The 24,954-nt window shown below is 33.6% G+C and overlaps 2 protein-coding genes across 2 annotated transcripts; one reads left to right on the plus strand and one right to left on the minus strand.

Annotated features, from left to right (window-relative positions):
* The first annotated feature begins 409 nt into the window (after nucleotides 1-409).
* LOC108914237 (dnaJ homolog subfamily B member 12) lies at nucleotides 410-3,937 on the plus strand. The gene is made up of 6 exons (XM_018720003.1): nucleotides 410-688; nucleotides 737-1,030; nucleotides 1,100-1,362; nucleotides 2,220-2,335; nucleotides 2,401-2,564; nucleotides 3,705-3,937. The coding sequence occupies exons 1-6, from the start codon at nucleotides 556-558 to the stop codon at nucleotides 3,818-3,820; spliced, it is 1,086 nt and encodes a 361-aa protein (XP_018575519.1). The 5' UTR covers nucleotides 410-555; the 3' UTR covers nucleotides 3,821-3,937.
* Nucleotides 3,938-12,353: 8,416 nt separating this feature from the next.
* On the minus strand, nucleotides 12,354-24,744 carry LOC108914244 (myosin-10). Its single transcript, XM_018720013.1, has 6 exons — nucleotides 24,642-24,744; nucleotides 15,987-16,629; nucleotides 14,624-14,847; nucleotides 14,130-14,518; nucleotides 13,709-14,073; nucleotides 12,354-13,579 (listed from the first exon to the last, which is right to left on the minus strand). The coding sequence occupies exons 2-6, from the start codon at nucleotides 16,605-16,607 to the stop codon at nucleotides 12,623-12,625; spliced, it is 2,556 nt and encodes an 851-aa protein (XP_018575529.1). The 5' UTR covers nucleotides 16,608-16,629; nucleotides 24,642-24,744; the 3' UTR covers nucleotides 12,354-12,622.
* Between the last annotated feature and the right edge of the window lie 210 nt (nucleotides 24,745-24,954).

Here is a 24,954-nt window from a genome sequence, read left to right on the forward strand (position 1 = left end):
ACTATAAGCTGTATCAGAAATTCAATTGATTTTTTATATTACTGAAAATAATTTAGTCACTTGTGTGTGTACTTAAAAGTTAGTAAATTCATAAATGTTAAAATTATAATTATTTATTACTTAGTTAATTGTTAATTAGTTAGAATTGGTGATCAGCACTGAATATAGAAAAGGTAAAATTCTTGTTTTATTTATATGTACTCGTCTTTATTATTCCTATACATATAACACTATAAATCATCATTATTGAATGATTTCTGTTTGTAATCGCTGTCTCCATGTCAGTAAAGTTGATTTTCCCGATTAAAATTCACTTTGACAGAACCATCAAAATTACAACATCTTGCTGTTTGAATATTCCCGGCGGAATCCCATCCCATCCCAAAAATAAAATAATAAGCCGCGTGCGCAGGAGACGTCAGTGATTGCGGACCGTGGTGTCAACAAGACATGAATGACATCAGCTGATCATATAATTAACAAATTATTTAATTTTTCGGTCCGCCGCGAACTATTCCAGCATTCGTTCGAGAGTACAAACGAACCAGTAGAACTATGGAGGGTAACAAAGACGAGGCGGCCAAGTGTATAGATCTGGCCGAGAAGTACATCAAAGAGAAAAATCGAGACAAGGCCGAGAAATTCCTCTACAAAGCTGAAAAACTGTATCCCACACAAAAAGCCAAAGGTACGGACGTAGATTTTAAATTACTGAGTTTTATGTAACAATTTTCAGATCTGTTGTTGCAAATCAACCTCATGGCGCCAAGCAGCACCGAGACAGAGCAGCCTAGAAAGCGGAAGGTTGTCCTTACGAGAGCGGAGGAGACAGAGGTGAAAGTCGAGTACACCGCTGACCAGGAAGAGGCTGTGAAGAGAATAAAGAAATGTAAGGACTACTATGAGATTCTGTCGATAAACAAGGACGCAACGGATTCCGAGATAAAGAAGGCTTACAAGAAACTAGCTCTGTTACTACATCCTGATAAAAACAAGTGCCCTGGGGCCTCAGAAGCTTTCAAAGCTATCGGTGAGTGTTTTTATGGTAGACGTTTAGTTGTGAGAAAACTAACTTTTTGTAACTTATTTAACCTACTAGGTAACGCTGTGGCAGTTTTGACCGACGTTGAAAAACGCAAGCAATACGATCTTTACGGTTCAGAGGAAGACCGCATCTCCAGCAGAGGTGGCTCTTATCAAACGTACACTAGAGGTTTTGAATCAGACGCTACGGCTGAGGAGCTTTTCAATATGTTCTTTGGTTCAGGTTTCAGCGGATCGAATGTATACGTAAGGAGAGGCGGGCGTTGGCAAAGACAGACCACAGGCAGTCAGCAGGAACATCACACCCATCACAGGGAGGTAAGTCGGTTAAGATTGTAAAAAAATATTTTTTAAAGCAGTTCAAGGAATATTTTACGAAGATTAGTAAGCGGTGGTGTAAAATTTTACGTTCTGATTGTGAAATGTTACAAAGCGTGGAATTTTATTACTTTGGTGATGAATAGTAAAAATTAAATTAGTCTTTACAGTTTGGAATATTTTTTTATGCAGACAAAGAAAAACGTACTCGTAGTCATAGATTTAATTGATAAATTTAAGCTTTCTTTTCATTTTAAAAATCTAGAAGGTGTGGAACATACTTGAAAATTAAGTTACTTTAAATATAAAAAGATTCTGCATTATATATTGACAAAATTTAAGAGGCAGATGTTTTAATTGATGTTGGTTGACGCCACCTAGCCAGATTTCTGAATTCTGTAAAGTAATTTTACAAAAGATCGCTTCCGGAGAAGAAGAAATTGCAGCAGGCTTTGTATTACCAATTGGATTATCATAGTTGGCTCAGAAAGTACATCTGAAGAGCTACTGGGTGTATATAAAAAAAAATAATTCGAATTGTGCATGCAATTTTTGATGGTTCTGGTTCTTAATAGACCTGAAAAATGAGTAATCCGCTGTACAGCCCTGATTTGGCATCCAATGACTTTTTTATTCCCACACATCAAAAATAAATTACAAAGTCAACGTTTTTCGACAACTGAAGAAGCGGTTGACATTTTCAAAATGCATGTTTTGAAGGTACCTTAATTGTAATGGAAAAAGTGTAGATCTTCGTGGAAAACATTTTGCAAAATAATAGAGCCATAAACGATGATTAATTTCTTTTTTTGTTCTCGAACAATAAAAGGCAACACTGATTGTACGATTTTTTCCAGCAACAAAATGGATTCACTGCGTTCATCCAGATACTACCTATATTGTTGGCTATACTGTTATCGATGGCATCCAGCTTCTTCATCTCCGACCCCGCTTACAGTCTGCAAGCTAGTTCGTAAGTATTTTGTATTCCCAATAAATGACAACGGAAAAACTTAGTTTTACTGTTATTATTTTCAGAAAGTATCCAGTTATGCGCAAGACCCAAAACCTGAACGTGCCGTACTTTGTGAAGGAGAATTTCCACTCGGAATACCAGGGATCCGTGCGGAGACTGGAGTTATCGGTGGAGGAGGAATACGTGTCGAACCTGCGTCACGCTTGTTACAGAGAGAAAAATTACAGTAAATGCCTTTCTTACTTATTTATTCGGATTTACCTGATTGTAATTTATCTCGCCCAAACGTTCTTCAAAATTGTTGTCGGCACTCCTTTTTATGAGGAGTTTGATTGGAGAGTTAGGTTTATTTAGATAAGAACGCCGTTGAAATTGTCCCGCGCACGTTGTGATGTTTTTGTTTGACAGTCTTCTAATTTTTATGTAGATGGTAGCTTTAATACAATGTTTAAAGCTACAGCTTGTTTTATTGCATGAATTTGTGATAGTTGTGCATTTGGTTCTAGTGCGAAAGAGAATATAAAATTTTACATTAGAATGACCGTAAAATGTGAAATGCCAAATTTCAACTGTAAAATTACAAATGTAAAAATTTTTTTGTTGTTTCTTAATGCGATGATTATCTTGTCGTTTTGAATGTGTAAAATGTAAAATTTTACATTAGAATGAGTGTAAAATGTGAAATGTCATATTTCAACTGTAATATTACAAAAGTAACAATTTTTTATTGTTTCTTTATGCATGATGAAACAATTTATCTTGTCGTTTTGAATGTGTAAAATGTAAAATTTTACTTTAGAATGAGTATAAAATGTGAAATGTCATATTTCAACTGTAATATTACAAATGTAACAATTTTTTGTTGCTTCTTAATGCATAATGAAACAATTTATCTTGTCGTTTCAAATGTGTAAAATGTAAAATTTTACATTAGAATGAGTGTAAAATGTGAAATGTCATATTTCAACTGTAATATTACAAATGTAACAATTTTTTGTTGTTTTTTAATACATGACGAAATAATTTATCTTGTCGTTTCGAATGTGTGAACTGTAAAATTTTACATGGATATTGGGAGAGGGCAAAATTTTACAATTTAAGTGTAAGATTACAAATTTAACAATTGTCTAAGGTGCAATATTTATCCTATCTTATTATTTCATTCAGTAACTGGTTCTATTACTCTTGTGTGAAATTTTACATGGTGTTGTAAAATGTTACATTTTAGGTGTAAAATGTAACATTTTAGGTATAAAATGTTACATTTTATGTGTAAAATTACAAGTTTAAAGGGGCAGCTTTACCTTTTTCCATTGGATTATTTTTTGTCCATAAAGAAAAGCAAGATTAATTGTGTTATTTTCAGGGGACTCGATGATGTGGAAGGCACGCAACTTCGGAGACCAGGAGCTGTGGCAGACGGCCCAGAACATAAAAACGCCCTCGTGCGACGCCCTACACAACCTCAGGAACCGTGGATAATGTCTTGTGGGTATTTATTAGTTAGTTCCAAGTTTCACTGTTGACAGCAAGATGTTTTTTGTCATTTATTATTGTACTGAGGAAACATAAAACTATTAAAAAGTGACTTCTGTATCATTATATCGAGTATATATAAAAGTATTCTTAGGATATCGTCACGGTTTTCGGTGTTACAAGATTTCGTTTTTTTCTTTTTTTTTTTGGAGAAGGGAGTTTTGAAAATAAAAATTATTTGAATAAAAATTAATATTTTTAATTTATTAACGTCTAATTTTCATTGAAAAATCATTATGTGATGTACAATTTACATTTTTGTGTACTGTTTTTTTACATAAACGTATATGTTTGTCAAATTGGGCAACCAACAGAGATTTTTTGGCACACTTAAATATTACAGCAAATTTCATGTATTACCTTTTGAAAATTACTTAGTAAATGAAAACCCAAGTGATTTCCCCAGCAAAGTCGTGAACAATTTTTTTTAAACTATAAAAATGCAAAAAATTGTTTTTTTTTTTGTTTTTTTTTTTATAATGATGGAATCATCTTACTCTCAATAGGAATTTTGTAGAGAACAAAATAAACCTATAAAATGTTTTTTTTGTGCCTCCCGATCGGTTAATTTTTTTACAGAGAAAATACGGAAAAACATGTAAAATAGAACTTTTCTCAAAAATTCACAACTCCGTCAAATTTGAAGCTGGAAAAACAATCTTGTGGAAAATGGCAGATAATAATATGTAGTTTCATCGTGCGCAAGATGGTTTCTGTTCGATGCATAGTTTTTGCACAATTGCATTATCCATAGTCGTGTAGCGATTTATCAAAAATGGTCCAATTTAAATTCTGAAAACGGCGTCTGAAAGTAGACGACAAAATCTTCAATTTATATATCTCGGATTTTCACCTGGGTGATGGGAAATATGCTAAAAATGCCCTTGAAAGTTGCCCGAAACAATCGAAAGTACGCTCGAGCCAGAGCCTTCTGCTTGCTGCTTCCCCCACTACTGCTACCCGACTGGCTCGAGCGTTTCAGGCGACTTTCAAGGGCATATTTCCCATCACCCAGGAGAAAATCCGAGATATACAAATTGGAGATTTTGTCGCCTACTTCCAGATGCCATTTTCCGAATTTAAATCGAACCATTTTTGATAAATCGCCACGCTGCACAGTGGGAAATATTGGAAACAATTTGAGCCACGCGTCAAAACTAATCAAATAGTACTGATTTTTTTTATTCTTTTTGAAATTACCTGTACTATAAAGTTCCGGTGAGGTAATTGGAATATATGCCTAGAATTTTTTCAAATAAAAAAAAAATTAAAAAGTAAAATTATGTACTAAAGGCTGCCAAACAAAAAAAAATTATCATTTTATCATTGAACATATTTCTAAATCATGAATCTAGACCCAAAACATAACCTCAAATTTATAAATCTTAACCTAAAATGAACATACTCAATTTCCTTTTTTCTGTGGATTTTTAACTTACATATTTTGGATTTGAGGTTAGGTTTTCAGGTTTCCTGGTCAGCTTCCTATGAATTTGAGTTAAACTTATGCAAAATATTGGTTGCACACTCAAAAGTACCGTTTTTATGAATCTATACTCAGGCACAAAACATATAATACACCTACAGGTTTAGAAAAAATTGAGTATGTTCGTTTTAGGTTGTTTAATAATTTGAGGTTATGTTTTGGGTCTAGATCGAGGACAATTTAAATGTCCTAATTCATGATTTAGGAATATGTTTTAATGATTTTTTTTTTGTTTGACAGCCTTTAGTACATAATTTTCCTTTTTTTATTTTTTTTCATATTTAGATACCGAATATGTCAAACTTCGTATGATCGAGTTTGAGGCTAGAGATTACTCGTCCATTTTGAAAAAATTCTAGGCATATATTCCAATTACGTCACCGGAACTTTATAGTACAGGTAATTTCGGAAAGAATAAAAAAAAATCAGTACTATTTGATTAGTTTTGACGCATGGCTCGAATTTTTTCTAATATTTCCCACTGTGCGCTGTGCAAAAAAAGATCCTAATTTGTTTATAATGCAATTGTGCAAAAACTATGCATCGGACAGAAACCATCTTGCGCACGATTAAACTACATATTATTATCTGACATTTTCCGCAAGATTCTTTTTGATGGAGTTATGAATTTTTGAGAAAAGGTCTATTTTAGAGGTTTTTCCAGATTTTCTTTGTAAAAAATGAAATAAAAGCCATTTTATAGGTTTTTTTATTCTCTACAAAAGTTTTATTGAGAGTAAGACGATTCCATCATTATTTTTCAATACATTATAAAAAAAGAACAAAAAAATATCATTTTTTAATTTTTATGGTTTAAAAAAAAATTATTCACGACTGCTGGGGAAATCACTTGTGTTTTCATTTACTAAGTATTTTTTAAAAGGAAATACATGAAATTTGCCAAAATTTTAAGTGTAAAACAGCCTATTTTTTCGCTCTATTGGTTGGCCTAAAAGTGAAGTAAAGTATTTTAAATAATCTGTCAAATTTTTGTAAATTGTGAAATTTGCGAAAATGTTTGTTAAAAGTGGAGTACAATATTTTAAGTATATTATTGATTTGTGAATCGTAGTGAGTCTTTAAATTAAACACATATAAGAATTTTTAGTGTTTAATGTAAATTGTGAAATCTCAGTTGCCCTTTGCCGAAATGTGTATATAAATTTACAAGTAATAATTTATAGTTTTCTGTTCCAAATCGGTATTCCATAAACTAAAAAACAAGTTTTAACTAAAGAAATCTGCACTTATAAAAAAGCAACAAATTTTCCGGCATGAAATTTTATTTTTGCCGCAAGTTTCACCAGTCATAATCACATATTCTAGCAATATTAATATTTATTGTAAATTTATTATAAGTTCTTATTTTGTAAGTTGAATTCGTCACTTATTGGAATTTGTTGGTAGTTTTTGTAAGTACCTCAATCGAGGTTGGCTTTTTTTTGACTGCTTTAGTTGTAAATAAGGAAGTATCTAAAATAAAGTATTTTAAATTTATGTCTTGCGAGTTCCCTAATTATATGTGAAATAAAAAAAATCGTAAAATGCGAATTTTTCATTCAACTGCTGTATTGAGGAATGACTGGCTTGTTTCTGTGCAGGTGAGATGTTTTGTTCCCATGTCTTGTAGTATCAAGACAATTCAATGAATGTAAAACTTTAAAACAGCAACTTCTCCGGCCATTTTATTTAATTCCTGCTGAAGAACTTGAAAATCCCAATGCACATTTACAATAATGCCGCTGGTTGGTGAACGGCTTTACAGAAAATAATAATTTGCTTCAAAAATTGTTTTTTATCGACAAATCTTTTTTTGCAAGGAACGGAGTTCTTAATTTTCATAATTTGCATGTGTAGAGTGATGAGAATCCTGAAGGAACACGATAGTAATGACATTAACGGATAGCCACAGCAAACAACATTTTGTTTTATTCGCCTACTGAACTCAAAGTTTTCCGTGACACTGCTACGCAAACTGAAACATACAGACCTGCAAATGCAATTTTTCTCAAGAATGGTTTTCTGTAGGCCATTATCTCGAGTGACAACTTTATTTTTAAATAAAACGACCTTTTCAATGTTGCTACCCGTTTAAAAAAATACGATAGCTGTAAAAGTTTTGACCGCTAAAGGGGGGAGATAACCGGAGAAAACTACCACCCAGTATGTCAATTTGACTAAAGCTTTAAGAAATAATAAGTCATAATAGTCCAAGTAAATGTGCCAAATTTTAACGCGATCGGTAAAAGAGTTATGAAGTTATTAATTAGATTAGTTTTAGTCGTCGGGATGGTCGGTTTTTGTGCAAGAGCTTCTGTCGAGAAAAAAAATTTAAAATCTTGAAAACTGGAGGAGCCAGAGAGAAACTGAATGCAGTTTTGGATTGGTTAGCGCCATTATAGTCTACCGGATTTTTTTCAGAATTTTCTGAGTAATAAAAATGTTTAAGAAAATCGAAAAATTATCAAAAAATTTAAATGCTCATCTAAAAGCCGTTTTGTCTCAACTTTGAGAATATAATGTAGGTATCAGAATGAAAAGTTGCATTCTTAATGTAATCGCACTGGCTGTAATTGAGGAAGAACCGACGTTTTTCCTCGTAGGTGAGATGTATTGTTCATATGTCTTTTTTTTAGTGAACTGTTAAGCTATAATAGAAAATACGTAAATTCTATTATTGTTCTATGAATAAAAAAAGATTTATTTATATTTGTGTTGTTCATTTTTAATCCGTTTACCCATAATTTTATAATACTTATTAATTATAGGGACTTTTATGCAGCCAAGTATACACAGTATTGTATTCTATGTTGCCTACTTAACAAAACCTTAGAACGAAAAAAAATATAAAATATTTCCAAAACTGGTGGAGCTACAGAGGAACTGATAGCAGTTTTGAATTGGTCAGGGCCATTATTGTCTACCTGAATTATTTGAGAACTTTCAGAGTTCTAAAATTTTTTTAAAAAATCGATGCACTATAGGTCATCGATTTTTCGAAGAAAAAATTTTTGGAGCTTGGAAAAATCTAAAAAAATTCCTCTAGACTATAACGATACTGGCAATTCCAAAACTGGAATTAATTTCTCTCTAGCTCTCCTGATTTTCTAGATATTCAATTTTTTTCTTCAAGAAAGCAACTTATAGAAAAACGGTCTACATCGGCATTTTCTGAGTCCCAAATTAGAAGAGAGGTGCTGCCTTTAGACGGCATTCTAATTTTTTGAGAATTTTCATGAAAATTATCGTTAAAAAATTAAAGTTCGTGGATAAGTCGGTTTTAGGAATTATGCAGCCAAGTATACACACGTGTGTATTGTATGTTGCCTACCCAACAAAATCTTTGGAACGAAGAAAAAATATAAAAAATCTCTAAAATGGCGGAACTAGAGAGAAATTGACAGGCAGTTTTGGATTAATCAGGGCCGTTATTGTCTACCTGAATTTTTTCAGAATTTTCAGATGCCTAAAAATTTTTTACAAAAACGACGGACAGTCCATTGAATTTCGGACAAAAAATTTTAGGGGCTCCGAAAAATCTGAAAAAATTCCTCCAGACTATAACGGTACTAGCAAGTCCAAAACTAAAACGAATTTTTCTCTAATTCGCGTAATTTTCGAGATTTTCAGTTTTTTCTTCAGGAAAGCAACTCACAAAAAAAAAACGGTCCATATCGGCGTCTTCTGCGGCCTAAATTAAATAAGGGATGCCGTCTTTAGACGCAGGAGAATGAAAAGTTGGTTTATCGTGATCGCATTGGCTGTAACCGACTTTTCTCTGCGTAGGTGAGATGTTTGGTTCCCATGTGTTTTTACTGTGAATTATTAAGTTACATTAGAAATTATAAAAATTATATTACCGTCGTATAAATAAAGGAAGATTTATTTATATTTGTGTTGTCTATTTTTAATCCGTTTACCCATAATCTTGTAATACTGATTATTATAGGAATTCTTATGCAGCCAAGTATACACACGTTTGTATTGTATGTTGCCCACATAACAAAACCTTAAATAGAACTGGAAAGAAAATATAAAATATCTCGAAAATTAGCAGAGCTAGATAGGAACTGACGGCAGTTTTGGATTAGTCAGAGCCGTTACTGTCTACCTGAATTTTTTCAGAATTTTCGGAAGCCTAAAAATTTTTGAGAAAATCGGTGGACTATACTTGTTCATGAGAAATGTTACAAAATGCAAGTCGCTGTGTTGGTCAGTTTTTGTGCTATTGTTTCCGTCGAGAAAAAAAATAGAAAATCTCGAAAACTGGAAGAGCCAGAGAGAATTGAATGCAGGATTTTTTCAGAATTTTCTGAGTAATAAAAATTGTTGAAAAAATCGAAAAATTATCAAAAAATTAAAGTGCTCATCTAAAAGCCGTTTTGTCTCAACTTTGAGAATATATTTGTTCGGAGCAGAATGAAAAGTTGATTCCTTAACGTGATCGAACTGGCTGTATCGACGAAGAACCGACGTTTTTCCGCGTAGGTGAGATGTATTGTTCCTATGTCTTTATTTTGTGAACTGTTGAGCTATAATAGAAAATACGATAATTATATGACTATTCTATGGATAAAGCAAGATTTAATTACATTTGTGTTGTTTATTTTTAATCTATTTACCTACAATCTTAATACTTATTAATTAAAGGAACTCTTATGCAGCCAAGTATACACACGTATTGTATTGTATGTTGCCTACCTAACAAAAACTTGAATAGAACTGGAATAAAAATATAAAATATCTTGAAAATTGGTGGAGCTACAGAGGAACTGACAACAGTTTTGGATTGGTCAGGGTCGTTATTGTCTACCTGAATTATTTCAGAACTTTCAGATATGTAAAAATTTTTGAGAAAATCGATGGTCATCGCTTTTTCGGAGAAAGAATTTTTGGAGCTCGGAAAAATCTGAAAAAATTCCTGTAGACTATAACGGTACTGGCAAATCCAAAACTGAAATGAATTTCTCTCTAGCTCTCCTGATTTTCGAGATATTCAATTTTTTTCTTCAGGAAATACACTTGCAGAAAAACTGTCTACATCGGCGTACTTTGAGGCCCACATTAGAAGCGGGGTGCCGTCTTTAGACGGCATTATAATTTTTTGAGAATTTTCATGAAAATTATCATCAAAAAATGAAAGTGTATGTCAAAAAGGCGATTTTAGGAATTATTATGCAGCCAAGTATACACACGTGTGTATTGTATGTTGCCCGCTTAATAAAATATTTGGAACTGGAAGGAAAAATATAAAAAATCTCGAAAATTAGCGGAGCTAGGAAGGAACTAACGGCAGTTTTGGATTAGTCAGAGCCGTTACTGTCTACCTGAATTTTTTCAGAATTTTCAGAAGCCTAAAAATTTTTGAGAAAATCGATGGACAGGTCATCGAATTTTCGGACAAAAAATTTTAGGGGTCCGAAAAATCTGAAAAAATTGCCCCTGACTATAACGGTACTGGCAAATCCAAAACTAAAACGAATTTTTCTCGAGTTCGCGCAATTTTCGAGATATTCAATTTTTTCTTCAGGAAAGCAACTTTTCAATTTTTTTTATTTTCGGGAAAGCAACTTACAGAAAAACGGAGTACATCGCCATAGTGTACAGCCCAAATTAGACACGGTGCCTTTTTAGACGTCATTATTTTTGAAAATTTGTATGTAGAAATGTATTGTTCCCATGTCATATTTTTGTGAACTGTGCTACATTAGAAAATACGGAAATAATATAACTGTTTTATAATTAAAGAAAGATTTATTCATAATTGTGTTGTTCATTTTTAATACATTTACCCATAATTTACAATAGTACATATATATAATTTTTGAAATTCTTCTGCAACCAAGTATACATATGTGTTGTATTGTATGTTGCCTACTAAATAAAAACTTAAGCCGGAAAGAAAGTAATCAAAAATCTCGTAAATTGGTGGAGCTAGAGAGGAACTGAATAAAGGGTTATATTGGTTAGCGCCGTTATAGTTAACCGGAATTTTTTCAGATATTTTCTAAACATTTTTGAAAAAATCGATGGAGTTCATGAAAATTTTCAAAATAGGAAAGTGCCTTTCTAGAGGCGGTTCTGTACGCAACTGGGGTCGCCAAACACGGCGGGATGGTCGGTTTTTGTACAAGAGCTTCCGCCGAGAAATAAAATCGAGAAACTTGAAAACTGGAGAAACTAGAGAGAAACACAATTAAATTTTGGACTGCTTAGCGCCATTTAGTCTACCGGAATTTTTTCAGAACCGACTTGTTTCTGTGCAGGTGAGATGTTTTGTTCGTTTATCTTTTTATTGAGAACCGTTAGGTTATATTAGAAAATAAGAAGTCCATATTACGTTCTATAGATAAAGGAAGATTTATTCATAATTGTGTTGTTAATTTTTTATACATTTATTCATAATTGATTATATAAAATTTTTAGAATTCTTATGCAGCCAAGTATACATGTGTCGTGTTTTGTATGTTGTCTATCAAACAAAAACTTGAACCGGTAGAAAAATAATCGAAAATCTCGTAAATTGGTGAAGCTAGAGAGAAACGGAATAATGTTTTGGATTGGTTAGCGTCGTTATAGCCTACCGGAATTTTATTAGATATTTTAGTCCCAAAAATTTTTGAAAAAATTGAAGGATATGAAAATGAAAAATTTCAAAAAATAAAAGGGCCTTTCTAGAGGCGGTTTCGTACGTAACTGGGTCCACGATGGCCAGTTTTTTGTGCATGAGCTTCCGTCGAGAAAAAAATCTCGAAAATTGGAGGAACTACCTGTAGAAAGAAACTGAATGCAGTTTTAGATTGATCAGAGCTATTATTGTCTTCCAGAATTTATTAAGATTTTTTCTGAATCCTGCAACTTTTTGAGAAAATCATGTCCACGAAAATTGTTACAGTTAATAGTATTTTTTACGTCAGTGTCTCGATCTTAAGTCGACTTATAAATGAGTGCTTTGGCAGCTATCCCAAGGAGACAAATTCAAAAACAGCGTAATTACATATCACATTTCTTTATTGGCGATTGGCATTGTCATACAAAAACCTATAAAAGACAATCTTCGAGTAAACAATTCGTTGTAGACTAAAATCAAATAACTAGGTAACCTATTAAACAACAATATACGAGACAACGAATTTACAAAAATAGTACATCTAAACATAATAATTATACGGACAATGAAAGAGGTAAAACCGACTAGACATAAAAATTCACAGTAAAATTAGTTGTACCTACAAATAGGATAGCATTGTTGATATGTCACCTTATTCTTGATTGTCCTCGGTAGGCCTTACATCTACGTCTTCATCATTACGTACTACGTTCCCAATCGGCACTAATTCACTAGAACTCTGTCCGTATGTGTCATGTAAATCATCTAGTCTACTCGAAATAACTACACTCCTGTTAGCGGTGTTCGCCGCCATAGTCACCAGCTGCTCAGCTTGACCTTCCATTCTTCTCAGTCTCGCATCTCTTTGCGCCAGAACTTCTTCGAGGAACCCTCGTGACCTGTCGTCTTCCTCGGGAATTCTTGTTGTTTCTGATTCGTGTGATTCCTCACTCTCTGATGGTTCATTTTGCGAGGTTCCTATACTTAACTCTTCCTCAATTTCTACATTTGCTTCAGGTACTACACACTCCGCTACATCTTCAGCCGTTTCCTTAAATCTACTGTCTTCCGTTGAGGTCCCCGCTGCCTCTATATTCGTATCAGGTACACTCCTACACTCTCCCGTCTTTTCAAATTTCTCTTGATTTTGTACTGAGTCAGTCTTCAGTTCGGAATGGACATCATTCGAATCTGCGCAAACAATTTCCACGATTTCGTCCTCTATCAAGGCCAAGATGGTGGCGCCGCCCACGATTTCCTTATTATCCGACAGGTCATCACTGCCGGAAGCCTTCTGCGTGCATTCTGACAAGTCAGTCTCGTAACCCGGTTCCTCATCGCTGCTGGAAGACTCGCGGTCGTCACTGTAGCCGCTCTCGACGCTGTTGTCGTTAGCGACGGTGTTCCGGCGGGAAGCGAACTCCGTCCTCAACAGCTTCCACTGCTGTTCCGTGTTGGAGTTTTTTTCCCTAGCCTGCGTCCACTTCTCCCTGCTGTACTCCAGTTCCTCTTTTAGCTCGGTTAGCAGTTTCCTCTTCTGGGCCAGCTCGTAACGCAGAATCTTCTCCTGGGTGTGCAGCATCTGGTGCTGCTTCTGCAACTTGCCCACCTGAAAAGAATGTGTTATTTTCTTGTAGCCACGTAGAAAATCATTAGTGTATTTTTCAAATAGAAGTGGCCCAATAATTGATCTTTGAGGCACACCATTTTGAAATTAAAATTATTATTTTAAACTTACCACCAGCCACGTTTTGGATAGCTCCGATTGAACCAGTTCCAGTCTCTTCTCCTGGTCTTGTAGACGGTTCTCCAAGTGTCCGTTCAACTGCTTTAGATGATTCGTTTCCTTCTCTAAGGATTTCTTCTCCAAGATGAGATTCTTCAGTCGAATGAACGTCTGACTAACGCTGAGGACCACGCTAGGACCTTTTGGCGTTTGGACTGTCTTGTAGCATGGATTGTCATCCTCTTCGTCGTCGGTTAAGTTGTTGGTTGGTGCTTTTTGGTGGCTGAGCAGTTCTATCAGGACTTTCCAAACTTTGGGTAAATTTTCTACGATTTCCTCAGCACTGTTCATCTGGTGGACAGAGGACGTCTGGGATTCTACAAAATATAAATGTCAATTAACATAAACAATAACAATAATGGATACCACTCACCTGATTCTTCCTTAATAGTTTCTAGTTTACCATCACCCGCTTCCTCTCCATCTTCTTTTGGTACAGGATCTTCATCCACTTGACTAAGCAACTCCAGCAGGACTTTGGGCAAGGCAGATGACACCTCCGGTGAAATCTCGTTGATGACGATGTCTTGAAGGAGATCACGATGGTCCTCGAGTTGCTTCTGCAGCTTGTCCAGATCTATGTCTTGGGAACTGTTGAAGCCCAACAGTATCTCTGAAAACAGCTGGTTTATCACTGTCAGTTCTGCTTGGTACTGACGGCTCTCAGCTTTGGTCAAACCGAGGTTGGATTCCAGAGTTTTTATCTCGTCATACTTCTTGGAGCTGTCTTCTTCCAGTATCCTGATTCTTTCCTCAAGTTCCCTAAAATAAAAACGTCGTGTTTTATTAGAAATACAATTGAATATTAAAAAGCGACAGTAACTTTCATACATTCAAATATAGTGGAATCTTTATGACGAACTTTACCTGACTCTGGTTTGTTCTGTAGCAAGTTCTTTCCTGACGTCATCCAATTGAGATACCAACTCGTCTTTCTCTCTCTTGTGCACCCTTTGCCGCTCTTCGTACAGTGTTCTGAGGTTCCTTATATTCTGAAGTTGGCGCTCGTACTCATTTCTCAAGTCTTGAGAGAGGATGTTCATCTCTCTCCCTGCCAGGGACTGTTCTATGTTTTCTACTTTTTCCTTCAACTAAGGGAAAAGATATACGTTTCAAGATTATTTGGTAATTATGAACTAATAATTAAAACTAAAATAAATTACGTTATTTTTAACCAATGGTATTGTGGGAAACAATTGGTCTGTGGGCTACATGTACACGTTCGCACTGAATTACATCCTGATGTCTAGTAAACTGGTAAGATTATTCATCAGCAGGATCACCATACCCAGACAGGCTTCGAACTTATTATATACTTATTATATTTTGTTGATTATATCTAACTCAACAACGTTCATTTTAAATTTATAATATTCTATGAAGGATACCAAAATAACAGCTGATAGCTTGCAAGGAATTTAAATTCCATAATTATCCGTGTCTATAAGACATTATTTTCCCGGCTTTTAAATTTCTATTGTGCTCTTTTCTCTAGAAACATCCGTTTTCATTTATTACATGGTATTTACTTTAAAAACTTAACTTTATTTACTTGAAAATACATTGCATTTTTTGTTTACAACATAATATATAACCTTATTTTTCATCTCCTCACAACAACAGAACAATGTCAACATAGAACATAGAACATACCATTGAACAAAGAACTCTGAATACAAAACAAGATACGTCAGCTAGTTACAAAGAAACAACTACAGAGGGCCATTGCCAACTAAAAATAAATAAAAATTTCTAACATACATTAGTGAGTGTTATTTTCTATAAACAGTATTAATCACTTGTACATTCATTTAAGAAGAATTCGGTATGGTTTAAAATATATCTATGACCCAAACATAATTTAATTCATTGTTTCCAGTCACGTATATACAGAAATATGTGCTACTCCAGCAGCCTTAGAATAATTTGTATCAAATTAAAAATTAAAATCCATTAATCCATCCAACGATGTAGGCAAGTATATAATAAAGTCAAAAGCAGTTAGATCGAATCTGATCCAAATGTGACCACAAATAGAAACATTAAAGGTACATACATTAACAAAAATTTTCAAATTCAAAAGTCAATTTCTATTATAGCTATCAGTTCTTATGTTCCTAGCTACAATCAGGTACTTCAAACTTTTTTTGAATAAATTTTGATGGTTTGCGTTTGTTAGATACTGGCGAAGTGAAAAAAATTAATATGTTCGAAAAACTCTTTAACTTACCTCTTTAAGCTGAGATTCCCGGATCTGTAACATATTTTTGGACACAGCAATAACATCTTTCAGCGCCACCACGTGCGCCTGGTAATCCTGCCTCTCTTTTTCAAAATCCACCACCTGCTTGTTCAAATTCTGAAGCTCCCTTTGCATCTCTGCTATGCTCACCCTCAACTCGCGGTTCCTCTCTATGATATCGTCACTAGCCTCCAACAATTTCGACTTCTCCTCTAGAACGTCCCTCAAACATTCATTTTCCTTGCGAAGTCGTTCGATTTCCACGCCGACACTATCGGGAACACTATCACACTTCACTGCCGACGCCTGTCTTAATTCTTGGTTTTCCTTTTTGAGTCTGACGACCTCCTCCCTCAACTCCTCCATCTCCATTCGCTTCTCCTGTAGGATCTGCCTTCGTTTTTCGTGTTTTCGGGCAAGTTCCAACTTGAACTCGTCGAGTCGTTCTTTGTGCGGCTCGGAAAGTTCGCGCGATGCTCTTTTATCGTCGTCTGGATTTGGACTGCCGCGATTCTGGATCGCGGAAGCGCCTGGGGTCGAGTCGCAATTGTTTTGGGCGCTGGTCCACCAGTTGTTGTCTCCGAACAGATTGCTGGTAGCGTTTCCCATTTTTTCGGCTTTAGTACACGCTCTGCAACATATAGTCACCGATTGTGAGGAAAAAATCTTGTGGGACGCTCAGACGGTAGAGAAAAGTTAAAAATACGCCGCCCAAACTCCAGTGGCGTGCCTTAGGGTTGGTAGTTTTCGTAGGTCCCGATCAAACAAGATTTATGGAATTTTTAATCCCAATAAATGCAAAACGTGCACAACAAGACAGTTAAATGCCAAATTATCATTTCTTGACATGTCCCTTTAGGCAAAGGAAATTTTAAAAGCAATTTTTATACAACATACACAATGGATGTTTTGAAAGGGGAGTTATAGGCTGACTGAACATCGATCGTTATTTTTCCATGGACCATGGGCCTATTGTCTACTGTTTTTGAGATACTCCAAAAATGATTTATTAAATTAAAATTTTGTCTATATCTTTTACAAACTACCTATAATGTATTTCATCGGAATGTGGTACGAACCTTTTGAAAATGATACCTACCTAATATTTATTAATTACATTTACAATGTAAAAGTTCTTGTAATAGCAATACTCAAATACGTGTTGATCTTTATTAAAACAACAACAATAAAAAATATTTCTTTGAAAGATTATGGGTTATTTCTCAATGAATAAATACGAATAATAATTATTGTTAGATTTATTAGCTATATGAATAAAAATTTGGTTAAAGAAAAGGCAGCAGCAGTACGTATTTTAGCGGTTACTGTATTTTTTTAAAACGTAGTGATAATTTGGTCCCTTTTCGATGCGCCACTGGCGGAGAGGAGTATTTTTAGACATTAAAAGGAAATCAAACGGCAGATGCTGCGCCAGCTTCCATGTTAAAGACTTGTGGAGGATTGAGCGATCACAAAGGAATTTAATTTTAGACCGTTATTAATACGTTTTTATTGCGTTTTTTGGCAACCTGTTTATTTGGTTTTGTCATGTGCAATTCGTGGAACGACTTCTCGTCTCAGTCCGTTGGACGAAAATGATAAGATATTCACCCACAAGGGCACATTGGGCTATTTTCATGATCGTCCCACACGATCAGGTGCATCAAATACGGGTAAATGCGCGAGCCATGATAAAACCACTAAAAATAAATAATTTAATAAATACCGTGTGTCATTACAAATAAATACAGTTTCGAGCATTATCTATGCTATTTTCAGAAAAGATGAAAAATGACAATAATTGGAAAATAATAAATTAATAAATAACGTAATAATTTGTTCTAATATAAAAATATCAGTAAATCATAAAAAACTTTTTAAGTTATCGCTAATAGATTGAAGGCAAAATGGCCGCAGTTGTCAGTTTTCGATTGTTTTGTAAAGGTCGCTACAATTCAACTATTTTGATTTCGGTTTTCTGAATTGTGTGTTGCATACAAATTTCATTTCAACGCTTATCCACAACGTTCAAAAGCAAAAGATGTAAAATAGAATGGAAAGCTTGAGTCCAATTTTCCCCATTTCTTTACCATATCCTTTGCATAACAGCACTGTGTATATTATAATGTTAACAATAACCAGCATTTGCTGTTTTAGTGACAAATATTTATACATCGCAGTGGCACAATATTGCGACATGGCAAAATATTATTTTTTTTCTTCGATAAATATGTGTTCTAAGTAATTATACATGAGCATACTGTTTATGCTGGCACTTTATTTGCCAATTTGCCAGTGAGTCAAAAAAATATTTTCGTACATTACACTTACGAAGTACGGGGAACCGATATTTTTTGTGAAGCACACATTACAAATTTATATTTAGTTACTCAGTGGTGAAACTATTCTTCCTGAAAAATTGCAGCAGACGACAGAAATAGAAACGCCAAGTTTTGATAGAAGAAACATAAAAATACTTACATCAATAGTACATACATATAACATTCTGTTAATTTTTCATTATTTCAACACATACCTATTGAGGAATTGAGAAAGAAAATGTAAATATGTAGACTGAAATCTAATTATCTGGTCTTTGACCTTCTCTATTGAAAAGGGACTAGATGTATGGTTATATTTTTAACTAATTTACTCAAAAGTGGCTATTTTTAGAGATACACGCAGAATCAGTGACTTGTTTTGAATTAACGGAAGTCGTGTTTACAGTATGTACCTACTTTTGACGAAAAGAGAACAGAAGGTAATTCAGTAAGGCGGAGTCTCTGATATGTTTAATGGTTAGTCTCTCATTCTGTAATATTTTAATTTACATATAACTTGTTTTCGTACGCTCTTTTAATAATAATACTTTTAAAAATCCGTTAAGTAATATTTTAATTCAAACTTATTGCTCAAAAAAGTTGATTAAAAACTGATTTTACTGAAATAAGAAAAAAATCTAAGCAAAAATAATTATTTTATATAGTATAACCTGTATATTTTCTTCTAAGTTTATCTTTTCAGAAAATCATTCTTTTACTTTTAACCCTCAATATTTACATTATTTGCAAGTTTTAGAATTATGCGATTTATTCAGCTTAATGTAGATATCTAATATGTACTAAACAAGAGTTATTTTTTTTATTCGTAGACATTGCTCCTTAAATATTTTTATACCTAAAGAAAAACATTAAACTGCGTAGACTGCGGCTGAAGAGCAAAGAACGAAAAATACACAAAGCGAAAAGATGCCAAGTCTACGAACTACAGTTATTTCCATTGCGTTCGTCAGCAGATGTAGGTATTTTCATTTACCTTTCTGATAGCCAAATATTTGCGTTTGAGTGTAAAAAATACACGACGTGCATAAATACTGAAAAATTTAATATTTTCAAGCCAGTAATTTTATGAATTGTATTAAATAAAAGGGTAAAAGTTACAAAACCACCCCATTTTAGATATTAGTGAAGATTTGAACGCCTGCGTTTTAATTTATATCGAGAAAAGACGAGGTCGACTAAATATCCCCTAGGTGGCGCTACTGAAGGGTCCATCACAAAACGACGACGCGCCAAAGTTATTAATATCTCATCCCAGAAAAATGTAGGTCACGTGTTTCTGGATTCAAAACCAATAGTCAGTACTTCAGTGGTCTTAAAAATACACATTTCGGAATGCTTACCTACTTCACGTTCATACTTAAGTACGCGTTACTTTCTAAGGAAAATGGAATTATTGTTGACAGGACATTTATTATTAGAAATGTTTAAATAAGCTTTTTATACATACCTACTTAAGATAGTTATTTTTACAAATCCGGACAGACATAAATGTGAGGAAAAACCATTTAAATTTTCTACAACGTACAGAAAACATCTAATAAATGCTAGCAAAGAAACGTTTCTTCAATTAGATAGTTAATAATTTGTCTTATAAAACTATTAATTTTTGTAAACCCTAACTGTTTTTTAAACATTAAATATTTGAAATTACGTTTATTTTCGCGTTTTTAGTTACGACAGCGCCATCTATTGGATTTTGAATGGAAATGGAGAAACCAGTTTTCTATAAATGAAAGTATAGGCAACTATGAACGAGTAGACACAGATGATGCATAGATGATAGAGAATCAGATGTCTAACAGTGTTGTGTATTTGTTTAACAAATTTGTTATTTGTGTTCCTGCAAATAATTATTTAGAAAAAATTCGTGTTAAGAAATCCACTTAATTAAAAGTAGGTAAGTAGTGATATAAAATATTTGGTGTTGAAAATTAACTCTAATTTATACGATTATAAGCTGCAGTATGATTGGCAACACTGAACAGTTGTGCTTGCTTTTAAATATTTAAATAGATGGGTATCCGATCTAAGAGTTAAAGATCGGTGATGTTGATGTTTATTGTTTAGTTTGTGTCTCAAGTTTATGTTCGTCTAATAAATGTTTTTATTTAAAGAAAATTAGGTTTACCGTGTGGTTCTTATAGTAAATATTATATTTGTAGAATAATTTGTGTTTTAGTGATTTCTTCTGTTATAGTGAAATTATAGGTTAGGTCATTTACCGATTGTCAGATACATATATAAAAACATGCCCTACACTTGTTGTGTGCCAGGCTGTACGGGTAATTATCAAAAAGGACCGAAAGTTCACGTTTTCAGTTTCCCAACAGATGAAACTATGTACAAGAAATGGGTTTCTTCAATACCACGTAGCAATTTTTTCCCAACTAAACACTCTAAGGTTTGTCATTTGCACTTTACAGAGGAAGACATTATCCGCAGGATTTCCCAGATGGATTCTAGAACCGGTGAGGTTGTAACTGTATATTTAGATCGTCCCCGCCTTAAACCAAGCGGAATTCCTACTCAATTTGGGGATTGCTTGCAAAATATTTATAATTTAAAAACGGTTGCAAGTCCTGAGGATTTTAGTAAAGAGGAAGCGGTTAAGGAAATCAAAGAGGAAATCACTGATACTTTTGAGATAAAAAATGAATCAGAGATCCCAGCTTCTCCAGAATTAAGGTGCTATGATAATTATAATGGCTTTCTCACACTCTTTAATGCGTTTGAGGTTCCTAAGAATTGGTTTGTTATAAAGGAAGAACAAAAAACTGTAATATTTAAATTAATATATAGTCCCGGGCCGTTAACTAGTTACGCTGTTGTTATTAATTCCAACTTGAAATTAGAAACGTTTTTATATGGTCAAGAAATATCGATCTCTACAGAGAAATTTAAATCGCCTTTCAAATCATGTAGTTTAGACCAAATATTGGAGTTGCTAGAAGTTATAGGAAAAAAATCGGCTGACGACTTTGATAGTAGCAACGAAAACACAAAATGTATTTTGAATCATGTTACGAATATACTAGGAACTGTAAGAGATAAGGATGAGAGAATATCTTTTCTTTCCGATCAACTAAAGCTACACGCTTGCTTTAAAGAAAGGTATCGTTATTCGGCAAAGATCATGATTTTTGCTTCGATTATGTTAACGATTAGCCCATCCGCATATCAGTTCCTAAGACATTCCGGTTTTCTTATATTACCGTACCCGAAAACTATAAAAGCCGTTTGCAATAAATTCTTGACCGACTCAGGATGCGAGGAAAACCATTCGTTCCCTAGTTATGCCCGAAATATGCTGAAATTTCTAAGTGGCACTGAAAAATTTGTAGTATTATCAGTAAACGAAATTGATATTAAACCTTATTTAAATTATAAAGCGAATTTGACCACTGCTTACACCTTCATAATAAGCAGTATTTACTGTAATTTTAGAGAAGTAGTTCACATAGCGCCCACATCTAGAATAAACCACGAAAGTCTCCACACTTTTATAAAAACAATAATAGTAAACTTAGAGGAAATAGGGTATCGCGTATTCTGTGTGGTGTGTAATGTAAATTCAATCAACGGCAAAGCTATGAGCAATTTTGCAAATAATAAGAAACTGAGCATCGTTTATCCACACCCTGTCACTAATAGCAGGCCCCTGTTTTTCTTGTACGACCCTGTACATTTACTGAATCATATCAAACACGACTGGCTCAACTCAAAATCTGATCAAACACTAAATTATCCCGATTTTGAAACTGGATCTAAGAAATTAGCAAGTTTCCAGGATATAAGAAAATTGTACGAATTAGAACGCGATAAGCAATTAAAACTAGATTATTCTTTAAACTTAAAGCATTTGTTTTCATCGACGCAAGAAGAACACGACGTTAGTTTAGTTCAAAAAATGTTTAACCCACAAATTGTGCAAGCTTTAAGACAACACGAAAAAATTATTGGAAACTCTCAGGACACGACAGATTTCATTAACATAATATTAAGTTGGTGGGGTATCGTTAACGACAACATACCATTTAAAAGTCAGTTTTCTATGAACACACTTCAAGAACCAGTTATAGCGACAAATTTATTGAACTCTAAATTAACATTTTTAGAAAAAATGTTGAACTGGCTTGATGTTTGGAAAGATGGGAAGTTTACTCAAAGACTGTCGTCTCAAACTCATTCTGCTTTGTACCATACGACACACGGGATGATAGAAATAACCAAATACTGTTTCGAGGAACTTAGGTTGAATTATGTTTTATTCAGTAAATTCCAAATCGATTCGTTGGAACACAGATGTGGAAAGTACCGCCACCTTGACGAGATTCAATATATCTCTGTCAGGCAGTTGTATGAATCAGCAAAGAGGCTTATAGTTCATTTGCTGCTCACATTAAAATCGCCAAGTTTCGGAAACATACCAGTTGAAAAATTTTTTGAAAAAGTTGATACGGTAGATCAACAGACTTCTGAAGTTCCTGTTATCCTCACTGTCAGTATTAACGAGGATGATTTTGAAGAAGTTACGAACGAAATATCAGTGATAACATATTTAGCAAGTTATTGTTGTTACGCTGCTTTGAAAAACGAATTAATGTGTGAATTCTGTAGAGAAAAATTAGTATATCCCGAAACACTAGTTGTAGAAAAATCATACGATCTTGTAGAAAATTTAAAAGAGGGGGATTTGTTCTATCCACATGATGTCGTGGTACAAATAGTGTTGTGTACCTATGTTATATTTAACAATCTACTTCAAAATTTTGAGGAAAAATTGTTCCCGATAAAAAATAAGCGGCATCTTATAACTCAATTGGTGTTGGAGTATGTCGTAGAAGAAGGATATTTGTTCCACTTCCATGGCTGTGAAAATCACAATGAAGAACACATAGCTAAAATTATAATAACGTGGGTTACTAATACATTCCTGAAAAACTATTATAGTAAAAACAGACTAGGGAAATACAAGAAGAGAAAATTAAATACAACCGTGACTAACTAACGTAACTGAAAATATGAATTGTAACGATTCTCACATGTTTTCATTGAGAGAAAATGAGATAGAACTACCTACCCAACAAGATAAAACGAAGTCTTAGGTTTTTGCTTTGAAACTTCGTTTCCCTGAAAAAAAATCGAATGGGGTGCGATTGAGGGTTCAGTTCATGACTGGCAGCCCTGTTTACACCGGAAGCCCTTAACAAACTTGATGATAAGTTTTTTTAAAAATGTATGTCTTTAAACAGGTGTAATTTTATATACAGAGTGGGCCACAGTAACTAAATTTGTTACAAAGGTAGTATAGCCCTGTATGAGATAAAAATAATTATTTTTTTTATTAAACTGTTAATTTTAAATGAAAAATGGCTTGATATTTTTTGATAACTGTTACAATCTTACGGCAAATAATTTTTTTGAAACAGGTTACTAAAAATCGTGCTAGTTGTGGGAAAACAATATTTACCAGTTTATTTGCGAATTTAGGTTAGTGGGAAAATTAAAAAAATATTACATAGCGATGAATATGTAGTCATAACTATAGTAACCTAGGTTACAAAGACTTTGCTTAGAAATTATTATGGTCAAAATCGTTTAGGAGAAATCAACAAAAAGAGAAAATTAAGTACATAAAAAATAATGGTAAAAGCATAAAATTTGAAAATGCAAGTCATTTGAAAAAAAATTCGTTCAAAGATATTTTATTCAGGTTATTAGGAGACAATTTCAATTTTAAGGAAAAAAATTGTTATGAATTAAACTTCGTGCACGTATTTATTCGGTAATTTAAATCTTATTTTAAGAATAATAAAAAAAAATAAATGTTTTTTTTTTGTAGAAAATTTTCGCCGTTAGGAGTCCATTTTTTCACTTTTCGAAAAGAAATTTGGAAATATGTATGAGTATTTTTTTGAATTATCTGAGAATTAAATTGATTTTGCATGTTTTATTAAAAAATATATATATTAAAAGTTTTTCCATTTTGTATGATGAACTAATTTTATTCGCCAATACAAAGAATACATGTAGTTGCTGGTTTTAAAAAAGAAAAACGGCCCTTTGCCTGTTCTTTTACGATTAGAAAAAAATCGGGTCCTAATTGGTATCACATCAAACAACAAAGACACACGAAAACAAAATGCGTAACCGTGACGTAACCATATACGACAACGACAATATTTATCACTCACTATTTACGTATAATTTGACAAGACACATCGAGAAGCAACAAATGTACAGAGTGTCCGACACGGGACAATTGTTAATTGTTAGTAACATAGAAATGAAAAAAACTTACAAAGTACGATATGAAACTATTTTCAAGTAGTACAGCAAGTCGGAGACTATAATTTTAACGGAGAGTACTAAGGTTTGCAGCCTGGCTTATTTTTAGATGGCACGACGTTTGTTTCACGTACGTCATTGAGCCAGAGGCGTACACTTCGACCCCGACGGGGTCCCAAAAAAGTACTTTCAAGTATAGTTGGAATTAAAATACTGTCAATAAAATAAATTTTGTTCTAAATGGTAACGAAAATTCAGTTATATGTAGGTAGTTTAAAAAAATATCGAAATTTAAAATTTTGAAGACTATTGAAGAGCGGTATCAC

This window comes from Anoplophora glabripennis, unplaced genomic scaffold (assembly GCF_000390285.2).
Source record: "Anoplophora glabripennis isolate ALB-LARVAE unplaced genomic scaffold, Agla_2.0 scaffold136, whole genome shotgun sequence".
Classification (NCBI taxonomy): domain Eukaryota; kingdom Metazoa; phylum Arthropoda; class Insecta; order Coleoptera; family Cerambycidae; genus Anoplophora; species Anoplophora glabripennis.

Coding starts and splice junctions, on each gene's coding strand:
- LOC108914237 (XM_018720003.1), top strand. CDS start 556: ATGGAGGGTAACAAAGACGAGGCGGCCAAGTGTATAGATCTGGCCGAG. Junction 689..736: donor TCCCACACAAAAAGCCAAAG/GTACGGACGTAG, acceptor AACAATTTTCAG/ATCTGTTGTTGCAAATCAAC. Junction 2,336..2,400: donor TACAGTCTGCAAGCTAGTTC/GTAAGTATTTTG, acceptor TATTATTTTCAG/AAAGTATCCAGTTATGCGCA.
- LOC108914244 (XM_018720013.1), bottom strand. CDS start 16,607: ATGGGAAACGCTACCAGCAATCTGTTCGGAGACAACAACTGGTGGACC. Junction 14,848..15,986: donor GGGAATCTCAGCTTAAAGAG/GTAAGTTAAAGA, acceptor CTTTTCCCTTAG/TTGAAGGAAAAAGTAGAAAA. Junction 13,580..13,708: donor TATCCAAAACGTGGCTGGTG/GTAAGTTTAAAA, acceptor CATTCTTTTCAG/GTGGGCAAGTTGCAGAAGCA.